Raw genomic sequence first — 22,317 nt, 5'->3', positions numbered from 1 at the left:
ATTGGATATTTAGTATGAAATTTAGATTAGTGTTCGTCAAAGATCTATTGACTACCTCACCTGTTTTCGATATAAATTCGAGTCATACTTATTTTCTGATTTTAGTACTATTTATTTGTAATTATCGATAGTAGCGTAGTGTGGGACTTTTTTTTATTTTTTCCTGTTTTATGTATTTTTTTTTCTTTTTGTTTAATTCTTCTTGCAACCTCATTAGGGTTGAACCGCCGGTTTCATACTAATTTTTTAGTGATATTTTCTTTTGTTTATAACTTATTATTCTTCTCAAATTTTATCATGAATTAACAAATTTTTTCCTAGACTATTAAGCATTTAGATAAATTGATGATAAATTATGTAAAATATGCGTCAGTGTACAAATTTTACAACCGAATAATATAAAATTGTTGTTCTATTATACAGTGGAACCTCGGTATACGACCTCAATCCGTTCCTGATGTTTGGACTTATACCGAATATGAAGGATACCGAACCAACCTTTCCCATAAGAAGTAATGTAAAAATGATTAATCCGTTCTCATGAAAAAAAAAATGGCTGGCTTTAAACACCTCGCTTTCCTACTTGATTTTTCATGAGATCAGCATGCATCTTTTTCGCAAATAATTGCTTCTGATACGCTGTCTCTAGCACACTGTTTTTCAGTTATCTAAAGCAAAAGCAATTTCTTAACATGATCTAATGTCTATGTTAAATCAATTTCTAAACATGATAATGTTAAATCAATTTCTAAACAGAGATCGACTCTGTTTAGAAATTGATTTAACCTCTTTCGCAACGTTAGCAGATTTAATGTCTTTATTTTTCGCGATTGTCGTTCTCGGAATACGGTATGTAACAGTTAAAATCTCGAACACGCATTCCATCTTCATACAGTAGAGCGTCGTTTATCCGAATCAATTGGGGACTGGAGTTGTTCGGATAACTTATTTTTCGGATAACCGATTATGTACGAAAAAATATATTAACCTATTTCATCCTGAAATTTTTCTCTGTTGCGTGTCGCTTTGCGTTGAATTTTCGTTGATCTTAAGCCTAACGTAAAGTTTTTAAAATAATAATCGTGGCTATTGTATCATTAAAAATTATTTATTTATTTTGTACAAACAAAATAAATATAATTTTTTATTGTTTTTATATTTTTCAATATACTTCAGAAGTTAATTTAGTATCAAAAACGTAAAATATTTGAGTAGTCCAAGACATAGCCAAAAATTGCAGCGCCACAGCAATAGCGAAAATTTAAATGTGCCAACTGGAATTCTTTCGGATAAACGACGCTCTACTGTATTTCTCAATAGTCTTCTTTTTTCAGTTCCATTGTGATTCTAGTCATTTTTTTTAGTTTTCTGTTGCTTTTCATTTGCCATTTTGCAATTCATAATTAATAAAAATAATAAAATTTTGCTTACAAATTAAAATCAGAAGAAATTTAACAAAGTTATAAACTGTGGCACTGCGAACGTCTAGTCTGGCCTAGTACACCGATAGTGCTGTTTGTTCATAGATGGCGCGTATAATTGAATTAAATAGTATACCGAGCAAAATTTGTTTCGTCCAAACAGGACGTATTCTAAAGCAGACGTATACCGAGGTACCACTGTACTTACTTAAAATTCAAATGTGGAATTTTAGAGCGATTTAGTTCATTTTAACATTGTTGCCTGTATCATTATTAATTTTTAAGTTTATTTTAAGGCCAGGATTATTGCAGTAAAGAATAAGTTAATTTCTCATGTAAATTTTAGCCTACTTTTATCAATGAAATGTATTTGCATAGATTTTTCAACAAGGAATAAATTAATGTTAAATCAATTAAGAAAATTATTAATAAAAATTTTTAATTTTTTAAAAATTAATTTTATTATTAAAGACAAATTAATTTTGCAAGAAATATTAAATTGCTTAATGCACGATTTCAATTACTTTCAAAACGTTAAAAAAATTAGAAAGATACACAAATATTTATTCTAAATTAAGTTAAAACTTTGTACATTGTTTATTCATTAACTTTATACAATTTTTCTTATTTAAAACTTAACATAATCTTAAGAAGAAACAAGTAATAATTTTAATTTTATGAACCGTAAAGAATTCTAAATAAATAAACTGCGTTGAGTTTTATATTGCTAAACGCATCAACATTTATGAATAATTAAAATTTTATTTTTAAAGGCGAATTTTTATGCGAAAAATGTTAATTTTCGAACTGTAAAAGTAAGGTAAGTCTTTCAAACGTATATATATTTTTCTCTTATTCTCTTGACAAAATAAAGATTATTATTTGAACAATGTGACGGGAGAGACAGACACTCCCTTCTACTTTGCACTAAATTCGTTTTTCAAATCTAATTTACCAAAACAGAAAGAGCGAAATGGCTGATTCTTTGATAGACGAAACCAAGTATGAGTAGGATGCGATTATTTCAAAGTTTATTACATAAAAGAAGCGAAAATTCGATTAATTAAACTCTCTTGTTTGATTACTGACACCATCCTAACTACTACATTTTATTTAATTTTATTATTATTTTTTTATATTCAGAGTTGAAGAAATTTCTTCAACAAAGCCACAATTGTCTTTGTAAGCAGACTAAATATTTAAGATGAGAGGTGACTTGTATATGTAAAAAGTTCTATTAAAATTAGTGAATACCCTTCAAAATCTTATATTTTTTTCACTTGTAACTTACTAAAGTTAAGCAATGTTATGATAGAATTTCTTGGAAAGTATTATTTAAAAAATTATATAAAATTTTTAGTTAAAAAAGACGTTTTTTTAAATGCTTTTAAGTATTCGCTTCCCAACTGGTAGATCGCGATCTCTCGGAGATCGCGTTATGTGATATCATTTCGAGAAAAGTGAGAAAGGTTGAGTAACTATAAAGACCAATATCAAAATTAGTACGAATTTGATACAAAATCTTTTAAGATTAAAGCGAATTTTTAAATTATAATTAAACTTTTAATTACAAATAAAAGTTATTTAAAATAATAAATTTTGAGAAAATATTCATGATTAAATTACTAAAAAAACAACGAAAGCAATTTTAATTAGAACAATTTTATAATCATTTTAAAATTTTAATGTAATTTACAATTGCATAATTATTTAAAAATTAAAAAGATTTTATAATTAAAAAAATTAAACTTCCAAATATTATTAAATTTCCCTCAATTTTAAATATAATTACGTTTTAAAATTAATTAAAACCTATTTAGATATTGTTATATTTTAGGAACAGGCATTAAATAACTAATACAGAATTATATTACATCCGAGGATCAAGCACCGTGATAACTATTTTCGGATATAAGATTTAAATCTTATTTTATTTACACGTGTGATACACGCTAATGAGACAAGAACGTATATTTGAAAATTTAAATATTTTTAAACTAACCAATCAGCATACAAATTTGATTGGAGATTCTTAATCGGTCCAAAAAAATTTTAATTAAATTGTTATTATTAATTGAATTATTTTGTAAATAAATTAATTGGTAAGAATACTTTTATCGTATAAACAAGTATTTCTTTCAATACAATTTGTAAAAAAAAAAATACGATTATCGTCTGCTAAATTATTTCGAAAATGACCACTAGATGGTGTTGTGAAGTTAGAAGCGCGAAAAATGGCGAAATGTTCAAGTTTGTTTTATATCCGGAAAAACCAAATAATTGAATAATAGAACACGTGAGTGGTTAATGTTTATCTTCTTGAATAATTAATTATTAAAGCAGAAGAGAGAGAAACATAACACGATTTAATACTGAATAATACAACTTTTTGGTGCGATTCGATCGTCTGCTCCTTTTCTCACATCAAAAGTTATCTTTCTGATTGAATTTCAAGAGTCGAAATGTGAGGAATATGTTATATTATGAATTTAACTCACATAATTACAAACATTAGAAGTATATTCTGTACCTTAATTAAATTAACATTCTTCTTGTTGGCTCTAAACGACTTACCTTCTTACTTTCTTAAGTAGAGAAGGTAACGTAATAAAGTCATAAATGAAAACTAAGTGCACAATTCCCATGCATATCAGTTATGTCTTATACATATATATACAGTCATATGTAAATACTGTAGAGATAGATACGGCGTATACTATATATACATATACACAGTGATGCACTCAGGATTTAATCTTGGGGAGCCGAGTTGACCGTTTTAATGCGAATTCAATAAAATTCCCACCTTATGTAAGCGCTATTTCATAAGTAGTGTGGAAATAGAATACACGATACAATATAAACAAAAAAAAAGGCTATTAGGAAAAGATTTTTGAAAAATTTTTTAGATTTTCTTTCCGTTTTCTTTGGAAGGTACCACCTTAGCCCCCTTCTGGGTGCGCCACTGATGATGTGTATGTATATGCAATGACGTATCCGGAGGTGGGCAAGAGGTCCTGGCACTTTCCAAAGAAAAAAAATAAAACTAAAATATTTTCCAAAAATCTTTTCCTAATTAATAAACCTTTTTGTTCAGAAACAGAAAACACAACACAATATTTAAAAAAACTACTATTAATCCTATTACCTCTGAGTACGCCACTGGTCCGTCCAGATATGTCGGACCCCGTCTCTCACCACCCGGCGTCCCATTGTGGGCCTGGCCAAACTCTTAACGGGCTTGCTAAAAGATACTCTCTTAGTGCCCGCAAGGCGGAAAGAGTTATTTTAAAAAAGTTATCTCACAAGGTTGAAATGTTATTGAATTCTCGTTAAAAAGTTTTCTATAAGTTTAACTTGGCTTCCTCCAAGATTAAATCCTGAGTACTCCACTGAACACTGTGTATCTTCTATCAGTACAGAACATATACTGAACAGACCCTCCTGTTCTGGTATACCGGTTTGTGTATAGCCGACTTTAGACTTACTTAAAAGTTGGCTTGTCACTAACATTCCGTCATTTTATTCCTTCAGATATTATTTAACAATTACACTTATTAAAGTAGATAAATGTAACAAAACTATTCCATCATATCTGTTATAAATTCGTGACATTAAGGAATTAATGCAACAGGCTTCTCTCTGTGTATGAAGGTACAATTATTTTAGAAAAGCAGGCTTCTGTCTGTGTATTAGCTGAAGGTACTGTACAATTAGTTTAGAAAATGCAACAAGCTTGTCTCCTATAAGCTAAACAGCTTTCGAATTAGAATTTCAAATAAGACCCGACATAACTAAAAATACATTGATGAATTAGGTGGGATTATAAGCTTAAATTTCCACTCTAACTCGTAAGTTATAGTCCTGTTGAATGCGTGCAATCTGTCTCAGAAAATGATTTTTATTTTCTAAAGGATTGTTTTGGTATAATTTAAAAGTGTCATAGGGATAAAAAAATACAATAATTGAAATTCATAATAAATTATAAGTTTTTATTTAATTAATAAACTGTACAAAAGAGTGAATGTACATGGACCAAAAGTGCGTACACACCGAGGAGATTTTGGGGATTTAACCCCCATTTGAGAAGGAAAAATAATAACTTATATTTTTAATTCGTTTAGTTTTTCTCTTGTCTACTGTATTGTGTTACTCTACGTACTGTACCTATATTGTAAAAATTAATGAACTATGTTATGAAAAATAATTTTGGTTTTTTAATCCCTTTTTTTTAATATTACACATGGTCCTGATAAATTAATTTTAGATTTGCTTTTAATTTTTGCATTCGCAAACTTCATCTAGTATGTAGAAAATTTAAGAAACATGCTAATTACGAGAATTGCTTGTTTTTTAAATGGGAAGAGATAAATTTAAGTATAGGCAGAATTTTTTCGAAATTTAGTAATACTATCCTTAAAAATTTCATTCTAATTTTTTCTCTTTTCCTTATTCGTTCCAAGTTTCATAAAAATAGGACAGTTTTGAACAGTTTTTTTTTATGTTTACATATTTTAAAGCAGATGCTAAAAATAAGTAAACTTTTTTTTAAATATCGAATACAATAATCAAAAATTTGCAACTAGTTTTTTAAATGTTTTCTTTCCCTTTGTTTTTTTTAAGAGTAAAGAAGTCTTTGACTTTGGCAGGACCTCAAATTTGATGGTGACAAATTATTATATATAAATTCTGGTTTTACAGTTTTACGCGCATCATTCATAAGTATGGCATGTGGCCAGTATATTCTCCGAATTGTGTGACCTTCACTTTGATTACGGATATAAAAATATTTGATAAGTGAAAATGTCTAATGAAATTCAGTTATATTATTATAACTATTATTATATCTTATGAAGCTATGTAATCATTAAATGAAATTTGGAGCTTGGGGCATCAAAATAACAGGAAAATATTTTTGCAGAATTTCATGATTTTTTCTGAATTAAACAATTAGGATTGAGTTAAACAAAGAAAAGCTGTAAAAGTCCATTGCTACGACTCGACTTTAGATTTATGTCGATTACTTCTCATTTATAGCTAAACCAACTATAAAATAGAAATGAAAGCCTTTTTATTGTAAGCTGAAAGGTCTAAATAAGAGTAAATAATTATAATTTTACTATTTAAGGTTAGAAAGATTTGAATACGTAAATTATGAAGATATCTTAAAGGGTTTTTATTTAGATAAATTTGAAGCGTCAAGCATAAAATCTACTACAAATATTTTTGCCAGGCATTTAATAACTAGTTTGGATACTAGACAATTTTATCACCGCAAATACTCTGATAGAAGGTATTTTCTTAAGAATTCGAATCAATACTTGACGTTTTCATTTAATACCATCAAATACGTTACTTGGCAATGTTATTTCTAGATTTTGTTCACCTGTAGATACTGTTATTTTGGCAAAATTTCAAGTTTTAACGTTAAAATTTGACCGAATATTACACTGGATTTTATTAGATAATAAATTTGAATAAAGGATAACGGGATTTTATATCCAAATTAAATAATAAAAGTTTCGAAACGCATGAAAGAAAAATCTTATAACCTGCATATTAATTTTGATACGAGGAAAACAAAATGCTTGTTTTCCACTACTTCAATCCGGTCAGGAGTGGACACAGAATATCAATGTGATTAAATGAAGGCATCAGTCAATAAAATGAGAGAACAGAAGGGTTTTTTTGGCACTTCAATACAGATTGAATATACTAAGCAAAAATGATTAAGGATTATATCATCCAGTCCATTTTTCTGTTATATTTATTTTAATTTTCAGAAATTAGTAGAAACATTGTGCGAGATTCTTTAAAAATTGTAAATTTTTATTATTTTAATTACGCATATAAATATTGTATTATAATTTCCTCAAAAATAATAATTACTGAATCAAGGATAGATTTATCTGGTTCCTGGACCTTAAAATCAAAGATATATTTGAAGGTGTTGGAACCCGATAAAATTTCATATTTTTGTTTTTTCTAAAGATATAAATTTTTGAAGCATTTTATAATTAACATTTTACCTACAAAATTTGTTATATATTTTCTTTCCAGAAAAGAATAAGTTTACTCAAAACTGATCCAAATAATACTCAATACTCTCCTTTTTTAATCTAGATAAAGGATGTTTTAGTTTGTAACTTTGGATTGAATCTTGTGCTTGTTAGGAGCATTGATTGCCGTTTGTTTAGTTGCAAAATGTTGAAGAACAGTTTAGCTTCTCTCAAAGTTGATTGATGTAAAGTCTGCCACTAGATATATTCAGATAAAATCAATTTAATGAAGTCATTACTTGCTTTCCAAGTATTTCTTAACTCTTTAGTTTAAAATACTTAATGAATATCTCCTCTTATTTGAATAACAGATCATTAAATGTAAATAGAAAAGTTTTATGTTGAATATTTTAAAAATTTCTTAAATGAATGATATTTTTAATAACAAAAATTATTTACGACCAATTAAATTATTTTATTTAACAATATTTTAATGTTAAACATAAATTTATTAAATCTTATGTGAAATCTTAAAACATCACAGAAATATTCTTAATAATTAAATAAAATTTATTGTTTAACGTCTCGTTTAAGTTGTTGTAGCGTAATTTGTTAAATAATATAATTACATTTTTGAAAAATGTTAGTTTTTGGAAAAATTACATTCCTTTCTTTTAAAAAAGAGCTAAAGAAAGCAACTTAATAATAAATTTTCATATCTTTAGTCATTTGCATAGAAGAAAAAACAGAGATGCAAATCAGACTAGTATCCATTTCGTATGCGAATCTGCGCCACCCCTGGATGGATCCTGTTATTGGACAAGTAGAAATGACTCCAGGAAACCATGGCAACAAGTGTTCTGCAGGAGATCTGTGAACGAGCGAGGTATGATGCACACAGCGCATGTTATCGATTGGCCACAGATCGGAGTAGGAACTGCCGCATCAACCTCTGTGACGCCTGCATCTTTACCCTCACCTCTATGGTCTTTGGTGTCTAAGAGAGGTCTAAAACCATTCCGCAGACGTCTCTATTTTTGTGAAATGAGTGTGAGACGTGTCAGGGGTTCTTTTCGAGAGTCACTGCGTCATTACGGTGGTTTGGAAGGTAACAGAAGACCTACTCGCCAATTCCGATGGAAGTACAAGGACGGAGAATGGAGAGTTGTGTACAGTAAGTACATACCTTGTTACGTCACATGAGCCGCAGTGTAGAAGATATTGTAAATGATCTTTTTATGTCAGATTTAATAATTAAATAAAATATGTGCTGTACATCGAAGAAAAAAATGTAATCAAGCTATCTGCAAATGGGATGCTGCACAGTCTTAACTTTTGCATAGAGACGTAAAGGGTTATAAATGGATAATCAGTTTTCAACGTACTAGCAACCCATTCTTGGAATTGCACTGGATAAAACCAGTTCTAGTTTTTCAATTGAATTCCATAGAATTTCTTAACTCAAAAGAAGTAAATTTTTCAAGAGTTTTAAAATGAAAATTAAATTTACTTATATAACGCGTATTATAAAAAGTTTTATAGGAAGTCATGAATATCATTCTCATTTGTAAATTATATAGTTATATAGATATATCTTACTATACATAAAGCTTGAAAAAAATATCATTGAGTATACACTTATGATGAGGCTAAAACAGCTGATGATGCAAATCTTCAAGCGATCGATGAGCATCGTTCTTGCTATTTATTGCTATTTATAAACTCGAGTCGCAACTAGAATGAAATTGTTTGTAGGTGATAGCTCTAATTGCGACACCTATAGTGATAGAAAGGGAGAAGTCGTCGCCATTTTGAATATAAAGCAGAATTATCATTTTGTGCTTCATAGTTCGATTTTATGTCCATCATTCTTGTCATTCGAAAAAAAATCTTTGCTTTATCGTACTCAAGATTTTTCTTTTATATTTTATATAGATATATAAACACCGTATGATTCACACATGTCGGAAATAATTTCGTTTAGTCCCCTCGTAAAAAGTGGCACAAAAATCCACTTGTTTGTTCTTTTTTTTTATTATTTTATTTTTTCGCAACACGATCTTATGACAAATGGCATCGTTTCTGTTGGTGTTCTACACACTTTCAACTAGTGGAAGTTTGGCCCTGTTCCCATAAGTTTCGTTTGGAGTAAGGTTTTTGACTTTGGACTCGATGCGAATTGTTAATTTAAACTTTTCGCAATATTATTTTCGATTGGAAGCTTCTTTAATCGATTTTGATTTTTATATTTTTCCCTCGAAAATCTTCCGGGGGGTTTTCATTTTAAAAATTAAGTTTCTATCGTTAATTTATTGCATCTCGAAATTGTCTCGCTTGCCGTATTTTGGTGTTATACTAGATATCGATTATTTTGGCCGTCAATAAAAGGGTTTGACTGAAACGAGGCTGTCGCTTGTACCAATGGAAGAGGTTGGATTTTGCCAATACGGAAATACAATTTATACCTTTTTAGGATTTTATTCAATAGATATTTTTGCTTCTTGGATTATATAATTCCTCTCTTTAATTTTCATTATATAATTATTCATACACTATGTAATTTATTATATAAGTGATCTTTTCTCTCTCTCTCTCTCTCTCTCTTTTTTTTTTCTTGTTCTCAGGGTCGATGTTTGTTTACGAATCTTGTTTTGATGAAGATTATTTTTGATCATTTAATCCCGATTTAAGTCTCTAAAATCTGGATTATAATCAGGAAAATCTGGATATATAATAGGCTATAACCATAGTTTTTGATTTATTATCGTAAATTTGTTTTTATGAACGATATAAACATAAAACGCATTACATTTTATCATATTATGAGCTAGTTACTATGAAGAGTAAAATTGTATTTAAAGGATTTACTTATTTCATATTTTTCAAATATTTTATGCTTTTTTTTTAAGGAAAAATTGTAATAAATTTATCGTTATTTAATTTTTTCGGAGAGTTAATTTAAGTTAAGTTAATTTTTTAAAAATTATTTTCAGAGTAATTGCATTTTAATTATAATCAGAATTTAATTTTTTTTAAATATATAAATCAGATAGTGGTAAAAAATATTAGGAGAAGGTAATTAAGTTTTAGGAGTTAAACTAGAGGAGGAGGGAAACGTTTGTTTAATTTAAAAAAAAAAGTTAACAATAAATAAGATTACAATATTCTAAACTGTTAGAAGAAGAAGGGATTTTTGAAGATAAAGCGATCGTTTTCCACATCATATATTTCTTTTCTACGAATTGAAACTACCAAAATGGATTTTTGGTCTCGAAAAACATTTTAAAAATCCCGTTTTTTTTTCCTATCAGAAAAAATCTGTTTTGTTCTAAATAAAAGAAAGAATGTCTTCATCGATTGATTTTGTCTCGAATGCAGAGATAATGCAATGAAAAAATTTGGTAAAATTGATAGCCACTGAACAAAATCCCGTTTACTTAAAAGTTGATAATTAAAAACGGTATATAAAAATAAATTTTTTTATTGTTTCCTCAATTAAAAGTGTGTTCAGATCAAATTTTTTAAAATATGCCTACAAATATGTTAAGATTAGACTATATTAATGCAAATATTCTCTTAATAAAACTAACCTATTAAATTAATTAATTGACTTTTTTAATGAAGTAATTAATTAGAGAAAAGTAATATCAAATGAAATTAATATGCTTAATAGAATCAATGCAAATTATACTATGATATTAAGACATTAGAAGAAATAATAATATTCTTACTTGTCTATTTTTCTTTATAATTTGAAAAAATTAATATTAATGTTTTATTCTTAATTAGCGATTTTAATTTACTTTTTAAAGACATTTTAATTAATTAATATCAGAATACATTGTTAATATGAAAATTTAGTTTAAGAAATACTGTTACAACTTGCTAATTTGTAGAAATTACAGCTAATTTCGGGGAGGGGAATATTAGTTTGTAGTTTGCACTGTTAATTCACTATATACAGTACATATATATTATCAATATGTATAATCATGTTTGTAGACAACTAAAATTAATTTAAAAATCTTTATCACAACTTATGCATATGAAGAGAATTTCTAAAATTCGTGTATTATAATATATTATGCTGTAAACATTATATAACTGCAGTGTATTGCTTTTAAACACAGTACCAGTTAACTTTTGAGAGTGAACTTAATGCTATCAGGGCACTTTGGGACATGGATTTTGTTGCAGAATAGATATCAGGGGTTTCTTATTTTGGTAACTGCTGATAAATACATTTAGTAGGTTTTTCTGTTTAGACAATCATAACCTAAGTACTACAAAGGCGTTAGATGAGGTTCCTGTTTTATTTGGTAGCTAAATATCCAGTAACAAATTTATAATAAACTACGTTTAGTCTTTATGCAAATAGGAATGAATTGAGTAATAATCGAGACTAAAATATTTTAAAGAGAGAAAGAGTTAAATTTTCAATTTTAAGATGTATTAATGTTTTGTTAAGTCAAATGAATCACAGATTATTTAAATATTATCTCTTCATTCGAGATAAATTTTAAATCTATAATTAATTCTACAAATTGTTAAGTCGCCTTCATTCTACAAAAATAAATCAAAGAAATATTGTAGTACGATTTTATCCATTTTAAACTAATATTCAAAATAACAGGGAAAGAGAATTAGATAAATAAGTAGATATTGGATAATGTACTGTAATACATATATATATTTATATTTATTAAATGTGCTGTTGTAAGAAGATCATTATCTTGCTTTCTATAAATGGATTTTTTTTTCTTTTAAATTTTTATGAAAAGCGATTTTTATACTCAATTTTTAAATTTTAATAAAATTAGCATCAAAACTGACTAAAATATTTAATATTCACATATATATTTATTTAATAAATATGTATAAATAATTATAAATGCTAAATAAATGAGCAGTTGTAGATTGTTTCGTACCGAAGAGAGAGAGAGAGAGATCTTTGGTGGAAAAAAAAAACAAATTTAAATGTTATTACAAAAATTATGTTAAATTATTTTTACACTTAATGCCTATTTTAAGATGTTTTTACATCAGAAATTTACAGTATTTAGCTTTGAACACTGGTAAATTTAAAAGGTTAAACGTTGTCACGATTCGTTACGGTTCATTTTTTCAAGATATTCTTGAATTGAAATGATTTTTAAGTAAATCGAAGATAAGAAAAATCTTTTTGTTTTGTTTTTCCTTTTTTTTTCTTTCTTTGCAGAAGTGATGAATCAGATAAAGCAGCAAAATTTGACTTGATTGATTGATCAATTTCTTGATAAATTTTTTCATTTCTTTGATGTCATTTCTATATTATTAAATGGAAATATAAACATTCTATATAAAATTAAATCTGGTTAATATACTGTATATATATATATTTAAAGTTTATTGCTTTCTTTTTGTTTTTTGCATAAATTTATAACGTAAATGCAAAAGTGAAATTTAAACAGTCGATTTTATTCCAGTTTTGATTTATTGAAAGTAGCTGCAATCCCAGCATTAATTAAGAAGAAATATTTTAGAATTTCAGGAAATTAATAAAGAATGGCAGGTTTAACGAGTGCTGATGGATCATCTAGTTTTCCTTGTGTTGTCTTTGTGCTTTTGTATTCATCATCTTTTACAAATAGTTGTTAAAATTTTAACAAGCTGATTGTAAATTATGTCCGAGATAACATTCCATATATTTTTAATAAATGAAAACTTCTATAAACGAGTTTTTCTTCTCCAATTTCTAACTTTCGATAAGTTATTGCTTAGGTTTTCTTCTTTCTTGTTTGTTTCTATTTTACTCAGGTGCTTAAATAGTTATTTACAAGCAGAGAAAGGCGATTAGTCTCTTTGGACATCTTGAAGTGACAAATCACATGATTGATAGTCCTTCACTTAATCACTAATTAAAAATAAAATAAAGCAATTGGATTTGTATTCGATAGTTAGTATGGAAAATTAATTTATAAATTCCTGTTTTCTTAAACAACTATTAATATATTTAATAAATTTTTATAAATGCTTTTACTCGTGAGGAGCTAATGAAACGATACTCGAGAAGGAAGATGCTGCACAAGCACACTTTACTTAATAAAAGAAAAATATTATAAAAGTGATGTGTGAAATTAATGTTTAAATGATATATCGCGTTTAATTTTTATCTTGCATTTATTTCTTTACCTTTTAATATAAGACTAATAGTCAGTGAGTGAAATCAAGCTTGTCGATTTTACAGCATAAAAGTTATAATATGTTGACAGTAAAGTGGCAATTAAATGTTAATTTAAGATTTAAATACCTGCTCAGAAATGGTGTGGAATTTAACAATTAAAATCACTTTGCAATCCTTAAACAGTTGCCGTTAATGCAGCTATTAATAAAGAATGCATTCAATTACAGATTATGCAAAAGACACGTTGTAAATTTTACTCTTTCTTTCCCTTATTTATTGAAATGCTTTCATAAAGTACAAATGAAAATTCGTTGTAACACTTCTACTAAGCATTTTCTGAATGCTGAATTTGAACTTTTTGAGTAATATTCCCTGATTCGTGTTTTGCGTGAACAATGACTTGTTTGAAAACAAAAATTGTTTATGAGATGTAAGGGAATGTTATTGTAGAATAAAAAAAAATTTCATTTTTTTAAAAACATTTTTAAAAGAATAGAAAATTTTTACGCTTTTAAGTACGCGGTAAGTACGCTTTTAGTTTAACTCCAAGAGGAAAAATAACAGAAAATTTAGTTTTAAACGAAGGTATTCTAACTACATATAAAATTTAATATTTCTTTATCTTTAAAAAAATGATTGAAAAAGTATTTATAGCCTAGAAACTAGAGAAAGCCAAATTTTATAAATAAAACTAAAATATTTTCCAAAAATCTTTTCCTAATTNTTATATAAAGGATATGAATTTATGCTTACATTTACTCTATATTTTTAAAATAATTACTAACTAATTTTTACGATAATTATAAATAAAAGCATAAACTAAACCATAAGACAAGACCAATTGAATTAAAATAATGTAATAATATATTTTTAATCGCTAAATCTGTTTCTTTAATTAAATTTAAATAATAATAAAATAAAAAAGAGGTTAAAAAATTCTAAACGATAGAAATACAGCTCTTTTTACAATTCTTATGACCTAGAATCTTATATAAAATTAATAAGCTAAATATAAATTATAAGTTAGAACAATTTAAAAATATATTTTATATGTGACTAATATATTTATTATACCATGAATTGAGCTCTACGAGTAATAAATTCCCAGCTTGACTGAAATGATTACATTAGTCGTTTTGAAAACTTTCGAAATATAAAAGTTTTCATTATATTAATGAGTAATGAACACATTTAAATTAAATATTCGAGTTTAGATGCTCGAACACCAACAGCTTACAACTAATAACTGTAACGAATGTCGTCACATTCGTTACAATTATTTTCTATTTTCAAATTGCTTAAATTCATTCTAGAATAGCTAAAGATAAATAATAAATAATCCCGAATATAGGTCACATGAACGGATTATAAAACGGATTATAATATTTAATTATTGGTTAGCCCATGTAAGTAGTCATAGAGGTAGACGCATAGCTAAGCGCAACTCACTTTACAATCGTCAAAGGCTAGAGAGTCGAGTCTAGCACTGCACCACATATCGATCACCGATCTCAGGGAGAAATGGGGAGCGCCAGCCAGTACTAGTGTCGCATCAGCATCTCCAGCATCCCCCACCTTCTATGGACGGAGTATCCGGGAAAGAGAATTAGTAAAAGGACGCCATGAGTGTGAGAAGAGTAAGAGGTTCGTTTCGAGAATCCCTTAGAAAATATGGGGGTTTGGACACCAACAGGAAACAAGTTAGGCAGTTTAGATGGAAATTTAAAGAAGGAGAATGGAGAGTTGTCTACAGTAAGTAATGCTACGTTTTGTTTTCTACACTAGAGAAAAATAATAATCTATATATCCTTTTCCTTAAACAATTTTATCTCGTTCGAGTTAACTAATTTGCTTTAAGTGAGTGGGTAGAAGTTTATCCTCCATCTTTAATACTTCACCTTGTTGATATTTTAAAATTAATTTATATTAAATACTGTCTACGCTACTTTCGATTGATTTAATAAGGTTATTCAGTGCTGGAGAAAGTCGATTTAGAAAGTAAAAATTCTCGCTTTTTTGATAAACTGGTGGATTGAGGTAAATAGGAGAAAGATTATGTTCAACTATTTTGATGTTTATATTTAGGATTTTTTCCACCTAAGTTGGGTCTCGTCCAAATTTTTCTAATGCGTTTGTTAGAAATTCAACAGAAAGGGTCAAAATCCGAATCGCCGCTGTAGAAGATTTTTTAAAATTTTAATATGGTAAAATGTACGTGATTATAATTGTTTATTCGGATAGAATAATGAATTTATTGTTTTATTATCATTTTTTGAAAAATTCTACTTTCCTCTTCCTGAAAGACAAATAAATAAAATGGAAAATCGATCTCTGTTCTCGCTGCTCCTTTCCTTCAGAGATTGATGAGGCTGAACGTTATAAATTTTGTTATTTTTACTATTATAATCTTGTTAAATGCTCTCCCTATATATAGATCATATGCTTTAATTTAATTAAAATTTCTTAATTAAGTCTTCAGAAATTTGATTCGAGTCGCTTATGTAAATCGGTTTGAATTTTACGAAAAACAAACAGTGACACTTCTAAGCAGCAATTTTAAGGTATCATTCGAATCCGTAGAAAGAGATAGAAGCCAAAAGAAATGGTGCAAAAACTGGATTAATTTTCTTTACATTAATTGGTTTTTCTTCGTCGTTCTTTTAAGAAAATCAAAACCGGAATCACGCTTTATTTAAATTTAACACAAGAGAATTATGATTATAAAAATAGAAGGTCTCACTCGACTTGCTGTCGTTCCGATTTTCATCCGATAATGCTAGAAATCGATAAGTCAAGAGAGGAAATTTCGGCTTGTAAGGTTTCTGGTTCATAATGACGCATGCGTAAAAGAGGAGGGATGTTTGTTTTCCTCAGATGAAGTAAAGGGTCAAGAGAGAGGGAAGACAAATCAGCAATGTTTTAGCATTTTACGAACTATCGAAAACACAAAATTAATTACAATTACGTAAATTTAGTTGTTTAAACTTTCGTTTTCCAAAAACATGTACAGTACACTGTTAAGACGGATCTGTTTTAAAAAAAGAAAAAAAAAAAAACATTTGCAACTCAAAAGCTTAAAAATAAAACTAAACGGACTCAAGATTAGCAACATCCGGATTCTATCTGAATCATATTTTCTCGAATGTAAAGCTTAGAATTTTAAAACTTTGCAATTAATCTCTAAATTAGATCAAATCTATATTAAGTATTTTTAGAATAAAGCGATATTGTGATTTTGATCGATGTTTGCATGCAATCGTTTTCAATGCCCTTAAACTAAATGTTGCTAGAAACCTGTGACGACCTTGATTGGCCTGGATGTACTGACTATATATAGAAAAGCGTTGCAGTCATTGACAAACATTCCTTTATTTAAACATTGCAAGATCCCTAAATTTCATTTTTTTTCTTTATTTAAGAAAACAACGAAAAGTTTTTCAATCCTGTTTTGTTATTCCATAAAGTGCAACATTTATTAAATCGATAGAAAAGGCACGTTGTTTGTCTATAAATTTGTCAGAAAATATTGGATAATTGGATCAAAACGAGGTTTGCTTATGCAGAATTCCTATAAAAAAAGGCAAAGCAGTATCGATTTTTGATGGCTGAATAACCATTTATTATAATAAAACGATGCAGATGAAATTTACAGAATTGTCTATAATTAATACAGATATATTTAAGGAGTGTTGTCTGTTTATAATTAGGAATACATTCTGTTTAATCATCTGTTCTGTTTGCTAATGTTTCGTTTATGTATGTATTAAACACTTAACAGTTTAATTTATGATTACGACAAATAGCCTGCAGATAAAAGCAATTCACTGTATGACGTATTCAGATTATAAGAAAAAATATGTAGGTATATACTGTTTTAAAAAGTATTCAGTCAAATTTTTAAATATACTGAACACATATATATCCTGTTTATACAGAGTACAGCTGTACATTAACACAATTATTCATTTTCATAAAGAAAAGTAAGTGTTAATCGGGTGAACAAATAATAAATGCGCTGCAGGAAGCGCCTAAACTAAACAAGTAAGCTTTAGTCATATGTTAAATGAATGGGAGCGAATGAGAAAGAGAGAGAGGAAGACCTCCAACTAGCAGATTCTGTGAAACCAGCAACAAAGAATGAATAGAAGTTGATAAATGATCTAGCGAATAGTTCGACAGAAATATCTCTTTAGTGATCAATTCATTCGTAGTAATTGATTTGATCAGGTTTTTAATCAGTTATTAAAAGGATGTGATTAGTTTACGGATTATATTCTAAATAATATGTCTACTTTCATCCGAATTTTGAATATAAAAACTCTCTTTTTTTTTAACTTGTTTTAAATCCTTCTTGAATTAATTTTTAAGATTTTGATCAATTATTCAAAATTTTTTAAAAAGTTTCTGACGTAATTTATATTTTTTTAAGGAAAGAATCTTATTAATTCAGTGTTCGTATTTTAGCGATAACTTAAAAACTCAATTTTTTAAATTAAAAAAATTACAGATTCTTTAGAAAAAACTTCGTTCCTATTGGCACCAGTATTTTTTGATAATTTTATAATTAATCTTGAGGAGAAGATTGTCTCATACTCTGTTTAAAGATGTTACTCCTCACTTTACTACTAATTTAAGTAAAATTTGCATTTTTATTTACGGATAATGACTGATATGAAGGAACAACTCGTTACTTTTCCTTTGTTAAAATATAAATTATCACATCATCACAAGCAAATGAATGTTGCATTATATGCTTAAAAATTTGAAAATATTATCTATAAATTCGTTATATATATAGAGTCTATACATTTGTTTCAAAATACAATTTATTCTTTCATCGATTCAATTGATTGAACCTTGATTCCAGTGGAATCAAAAGATAAAATAGGATTTATATGAAGAAAAATCTTTATATTTTATTTTTTATTTATGGTTCGGATCATAAGTTTATGGTTGCACGATGACGATTCATTAGTTGTAATGGCATCTACTTTATCGACTCGCGAAATGACATATGCTATTGGTAGTATTACTTGACAAGACGAATTTGATATCTATATTAGTAACACAATGAATGTTTGACTCCTGTTGTTTCAGAGAAGGCCAAGTTTTATAGATTTATATCAAAATATCAAATAGAATTTTGTGAAGAAAGATATTTATATTTTAATTTTATGTATAATTTGGATAATAATTTGTACCACGACGATTCAAAAATTATTATTGTTGTTTTTGTTACTTCTAAAACGGGATTATGTGAATATGATACACTGAATGAGGAGGCGCAGGCATAAAAGTTGAAGGTCGTTTTTTTTTCTGAAAATTGTAAAATTTCAATCCTGATATATTCAATTTCAGAAACTTCCTCAATGATGAAGGCATTGAGGAAGTTTATAAAATAATTCTTGAATCTCTTTACTTTTTTATCATTGAATTTTTTAAAATCATCTTTGAACTTTTGGAAAATAATTTTTGAATCGATATCATAAAATTTTTCTGTAAAAATTTAAAGTGTTTCGAAGTGTTTAAATAACAGTTTGTTTTCCTTCAACAGATAAGTTGTATACAAAATGTTTCCTTTACGCTAATAATTTTCAACTTAAAAAAAAAAATGTATAAAGTTATTTATGATAAATCATTCTTGAATCTCGTATACACTCCTGTACAGAACTACAACTCAGTACATATTTCAGAGATTAAAAAAAATGCAATAATGATAGCAATAAACTCAAATCTTGGCATCTGGCCACGTTTGAGAAATTCGAAGATCTTTTATAATTTTACTTTTTCTCTTCTAAAAAGTTTGTATTTAACACGAAATTTTAAAAGTTCAATATCCGTTTAAATCTATAAAACTAATCTTAGTGAAAAAATAAAAATTTTAAAAGTTCCAGTTCAGCGAGCAATGATTAAAATTTGCAATTAAAAATGGAAGCATGTAATTTGTATCGATAAACGATAATACTTGATAAATATGAAATTTATAAAGTGAAAAAAATTATCTTATATATATATATGTATATTGTCTTTCTGGCTTTTTTAAATCTCCTCTTTTGGGCATGGGTTATCATGTTTTTTTTTTCTGTTACATGTTTATAAAATTTTAAAAATTTTAATGCTGGAACGAGTCTGTGAATCATCATTAAGTAGTAATGACAAACAGGATGTATAATATAAGTAATAAGGACTTTCCAAGTAAAGTTGAACTGCAGCCATAACCACCTCCTGATATTGTAGCAACACGTATTACCAAAATTACGTTGAAATTCTCAGAAAATTTTACATAATTATTATTCATTTACTAACCGAAAACATAATTCGAGGATATTCTTTCTTCGTTTTCAAACTCCCCTCCCGACCTTTAAAATTTTGAAAGTAGTTATGTGAAGATGTCAGAGTTCTGACTTATGTCACACATCTAATGACGTGTCTTGACTGTCCGAAGTCGTTGCTTTCTATGTTTGTTCTACGGAGTATTTTTAAAATTAGAATCGTTGGCATGTATTAAGTTAGACATCATGTTTATGTCCACCGTAACTTCGGTAATGATATATCAGTGTGCTAGATATAAATGGTATTATTAATTATGTTAAAGACTTTCTACCAGATTTAGACTTTATTTAAATTAGTTTACGTGCTTCCTTTTCGAATTTTTCTTCTCGTTCCGATTTTTCTGAGTTAAAAAAAGAAGTGCAACGAATACTTTAAAGCAATTTAAACTAAAAATATTTTAATTTAAATAATGTCACAATTAAGTAAATTGTATTAAATTATACTTTATTTTCTTAAATATTTTATTGAAATATTGAATAAAATGTAATTTTATGTTTCGTATATTGAAAAACTATAATAAAGCTTATTGAAATGATTAAATTTGTAGAGCTTTAAAAGTTAAATTTAAAGATTTGGATTAAGGATAATTTAGATTTTTAATGGGTTTCTTAATTACGAAGATTGCTACTTAAAGTATTTTCATTTTGTTTTCCTTGGTGGAATAGAAATATATTAATGCATATAAAAGTGAATAATAATTTAAAACTGATTTAGATTTTGATTAAAATATTCAAGTATATTTGAAAAAAAAATCATATTTAAGTTTACGAATGTTAAGACATTAATAAGATCAATCAGTGAATTATAGACAAAAAAGAAAATAAATTATTAGAAATTCTAGAATAATTGAAATTCTAGAATTATTTCTTCGATTAATTCCTCAATTCTTTCTTTAATAATTAAATAATTCTAGATATAAAATATAAGATAAAATAATTCTAAAATTCTAGAATTTATTCAAAATTCCAGAATTTCTAGAATTTAATTAATTCTAGAATTATTGAATAATTTCTATTCCAGCAGAAAAGAATAATTTCTTTAATAATTAAAGAATTCTTCAAATTAAGAAATTCTTCAATAATTTCTTTTCTAGAAGAGAAGAAATTATTGAAAAGACATTATTTTAATATTGTAAACCTTTTGTTTAAGGCGGATATTACAACTATAACTGTATATTTCAACTCATATCTTTATTGATTGATGCCTAGTATTTTCATTTCTGAGACGAGAAATCAATCGAGCAAGATAAACTAATATGGAAATGCAGAAATAAAAAAATATATTTAAAAAATCTGATCAGAATCATTAGCGATGTGTTTTAATTTCGTTCAAAGTTTTCAAGATGAATTAATTTCGGAAGAAAGTTTGAAATTTCTTTTCGGATACGTTTTACAGTTTTATTGTGTAATTTCTACAATAAAGACTTGACACACTGTAGTCATCAGTTGATATCTTAATTTTTTTCCTGTTTTTCTAAAATAAGAATTGTGTGTTTTCAAACAGATTTTTGAATAATATAGTATTAAATTAGTGTAATTACAGTATAAACTTCAGAAAATAAATAAAACAACGAGTGTAACAAAACACTTCTTTTACAATTCAAAAACAATCGTATTCTTACAAAGCACAAATTCATTTTAATGTTAATGAGTTTGCGCATTCTTTTTATAAGAAAATTAACCTTATTTAATGACATCATTATGTAAGGTTAAGAGACCTTATTTTAAGCAGACGAAGAGAAGTTGCACATTTTTTATAATTATAATACTTTTGTTGTGGTGTCATATGTTTGAAAAATAAACAAACATGGTTTCTATACCAAATCAGCTATATGGTTGAGCTAAAGTGGCAGCCTATCCTAACCTATTTTAGCTCAATCATCAAGCTGATTTGAGACCCGGGATCGAATCCGGACAGATCAAGGAATTTTCGGCCCGTCTCTTACCATCCGGCCACTCCATTATGGCCTGACAGAACTTATACTGGGCTTGCAAAAAAGCCATCTTAGTGCCCCACAGGGAGGAGAGTTTAAAAAAATACAAAATTAATTGTTGTTTGGCTTACACCATGAAAGTGAAGTGTATTACTATCTTTGATTAAAAAAGCTTTTAGGAAGCCCGAACAGCTTTATAATCTTGTATACTTTAAAATATATAAAATAATAATGTAATCAATAATTTTTATCAATTGACATTAATATAATTGATCTTAGATATATTAATTAAAAATTATTTTCATTATTCATTTATATTAATTAAAAAAAGAAATAAAAGTAAATTTCTTGATCATACAAATAGAAAATGGGGATGGACAAGTGCTTGAAGTGTATTGAGAGGTGGTGTTATTGTACGTCATCACGTACTGCGTTGCGATTGGTCTAAAATACGCATCTTACACTATT

The 22,317-nt window shown here is 27.4% G+C and overlaps 1 protein-coding gene across 1 annotated transcript in view; it reads left to right on the top strand.

Annotated features, from left to right (window-relative positions):
• The first annotated feature begins 3,622 nt into the window (after positions 1-3,622).
• LOC111640005 (sodium bicarbonate transporter-like protein 11) overlaps positions 3,623-22,317 on the top strand; it is a 221,667-nt gene continuing 202,972 nt past the window's right edge. Inside the window, exons 1-2 of the mRNA XM_023386005.1 lie at positions 3,623-3,717; positions 8,146-8,594. Coding sequence (XP_023241773.1) covers positions 8,309-8,594 — 286 coding nt within the window. The 5' untranslated portion in view covers positions 3,623-3,717; positions 8,146-8,308. The remainder of the gene's footprint in view (positions 3,718-8,145; positions 8,595-22,317) is intronic.

The sequence above is a fragment of the Centruroides sculpturatus genome, unplaced genomic scaffold (genome assembly GCF_000671375.1).
Source record: "Centruroides sculpturatus isolate CEXI.00-Female unplaced genomic scaffold, Cexi_2.0 scaffold147, whole genome shotgun sequence".
Taxonomy (NCBI): domain Eukaryota; kingdom Metazoa; phylum Arthropoda; class Arachnida; order Scorpiones; family Buthidae; genus Centruroides; species Centruroides sculpturatus.
This window is presented reverse-complemented; position numbering and strand designations above follow the sequence as displayed.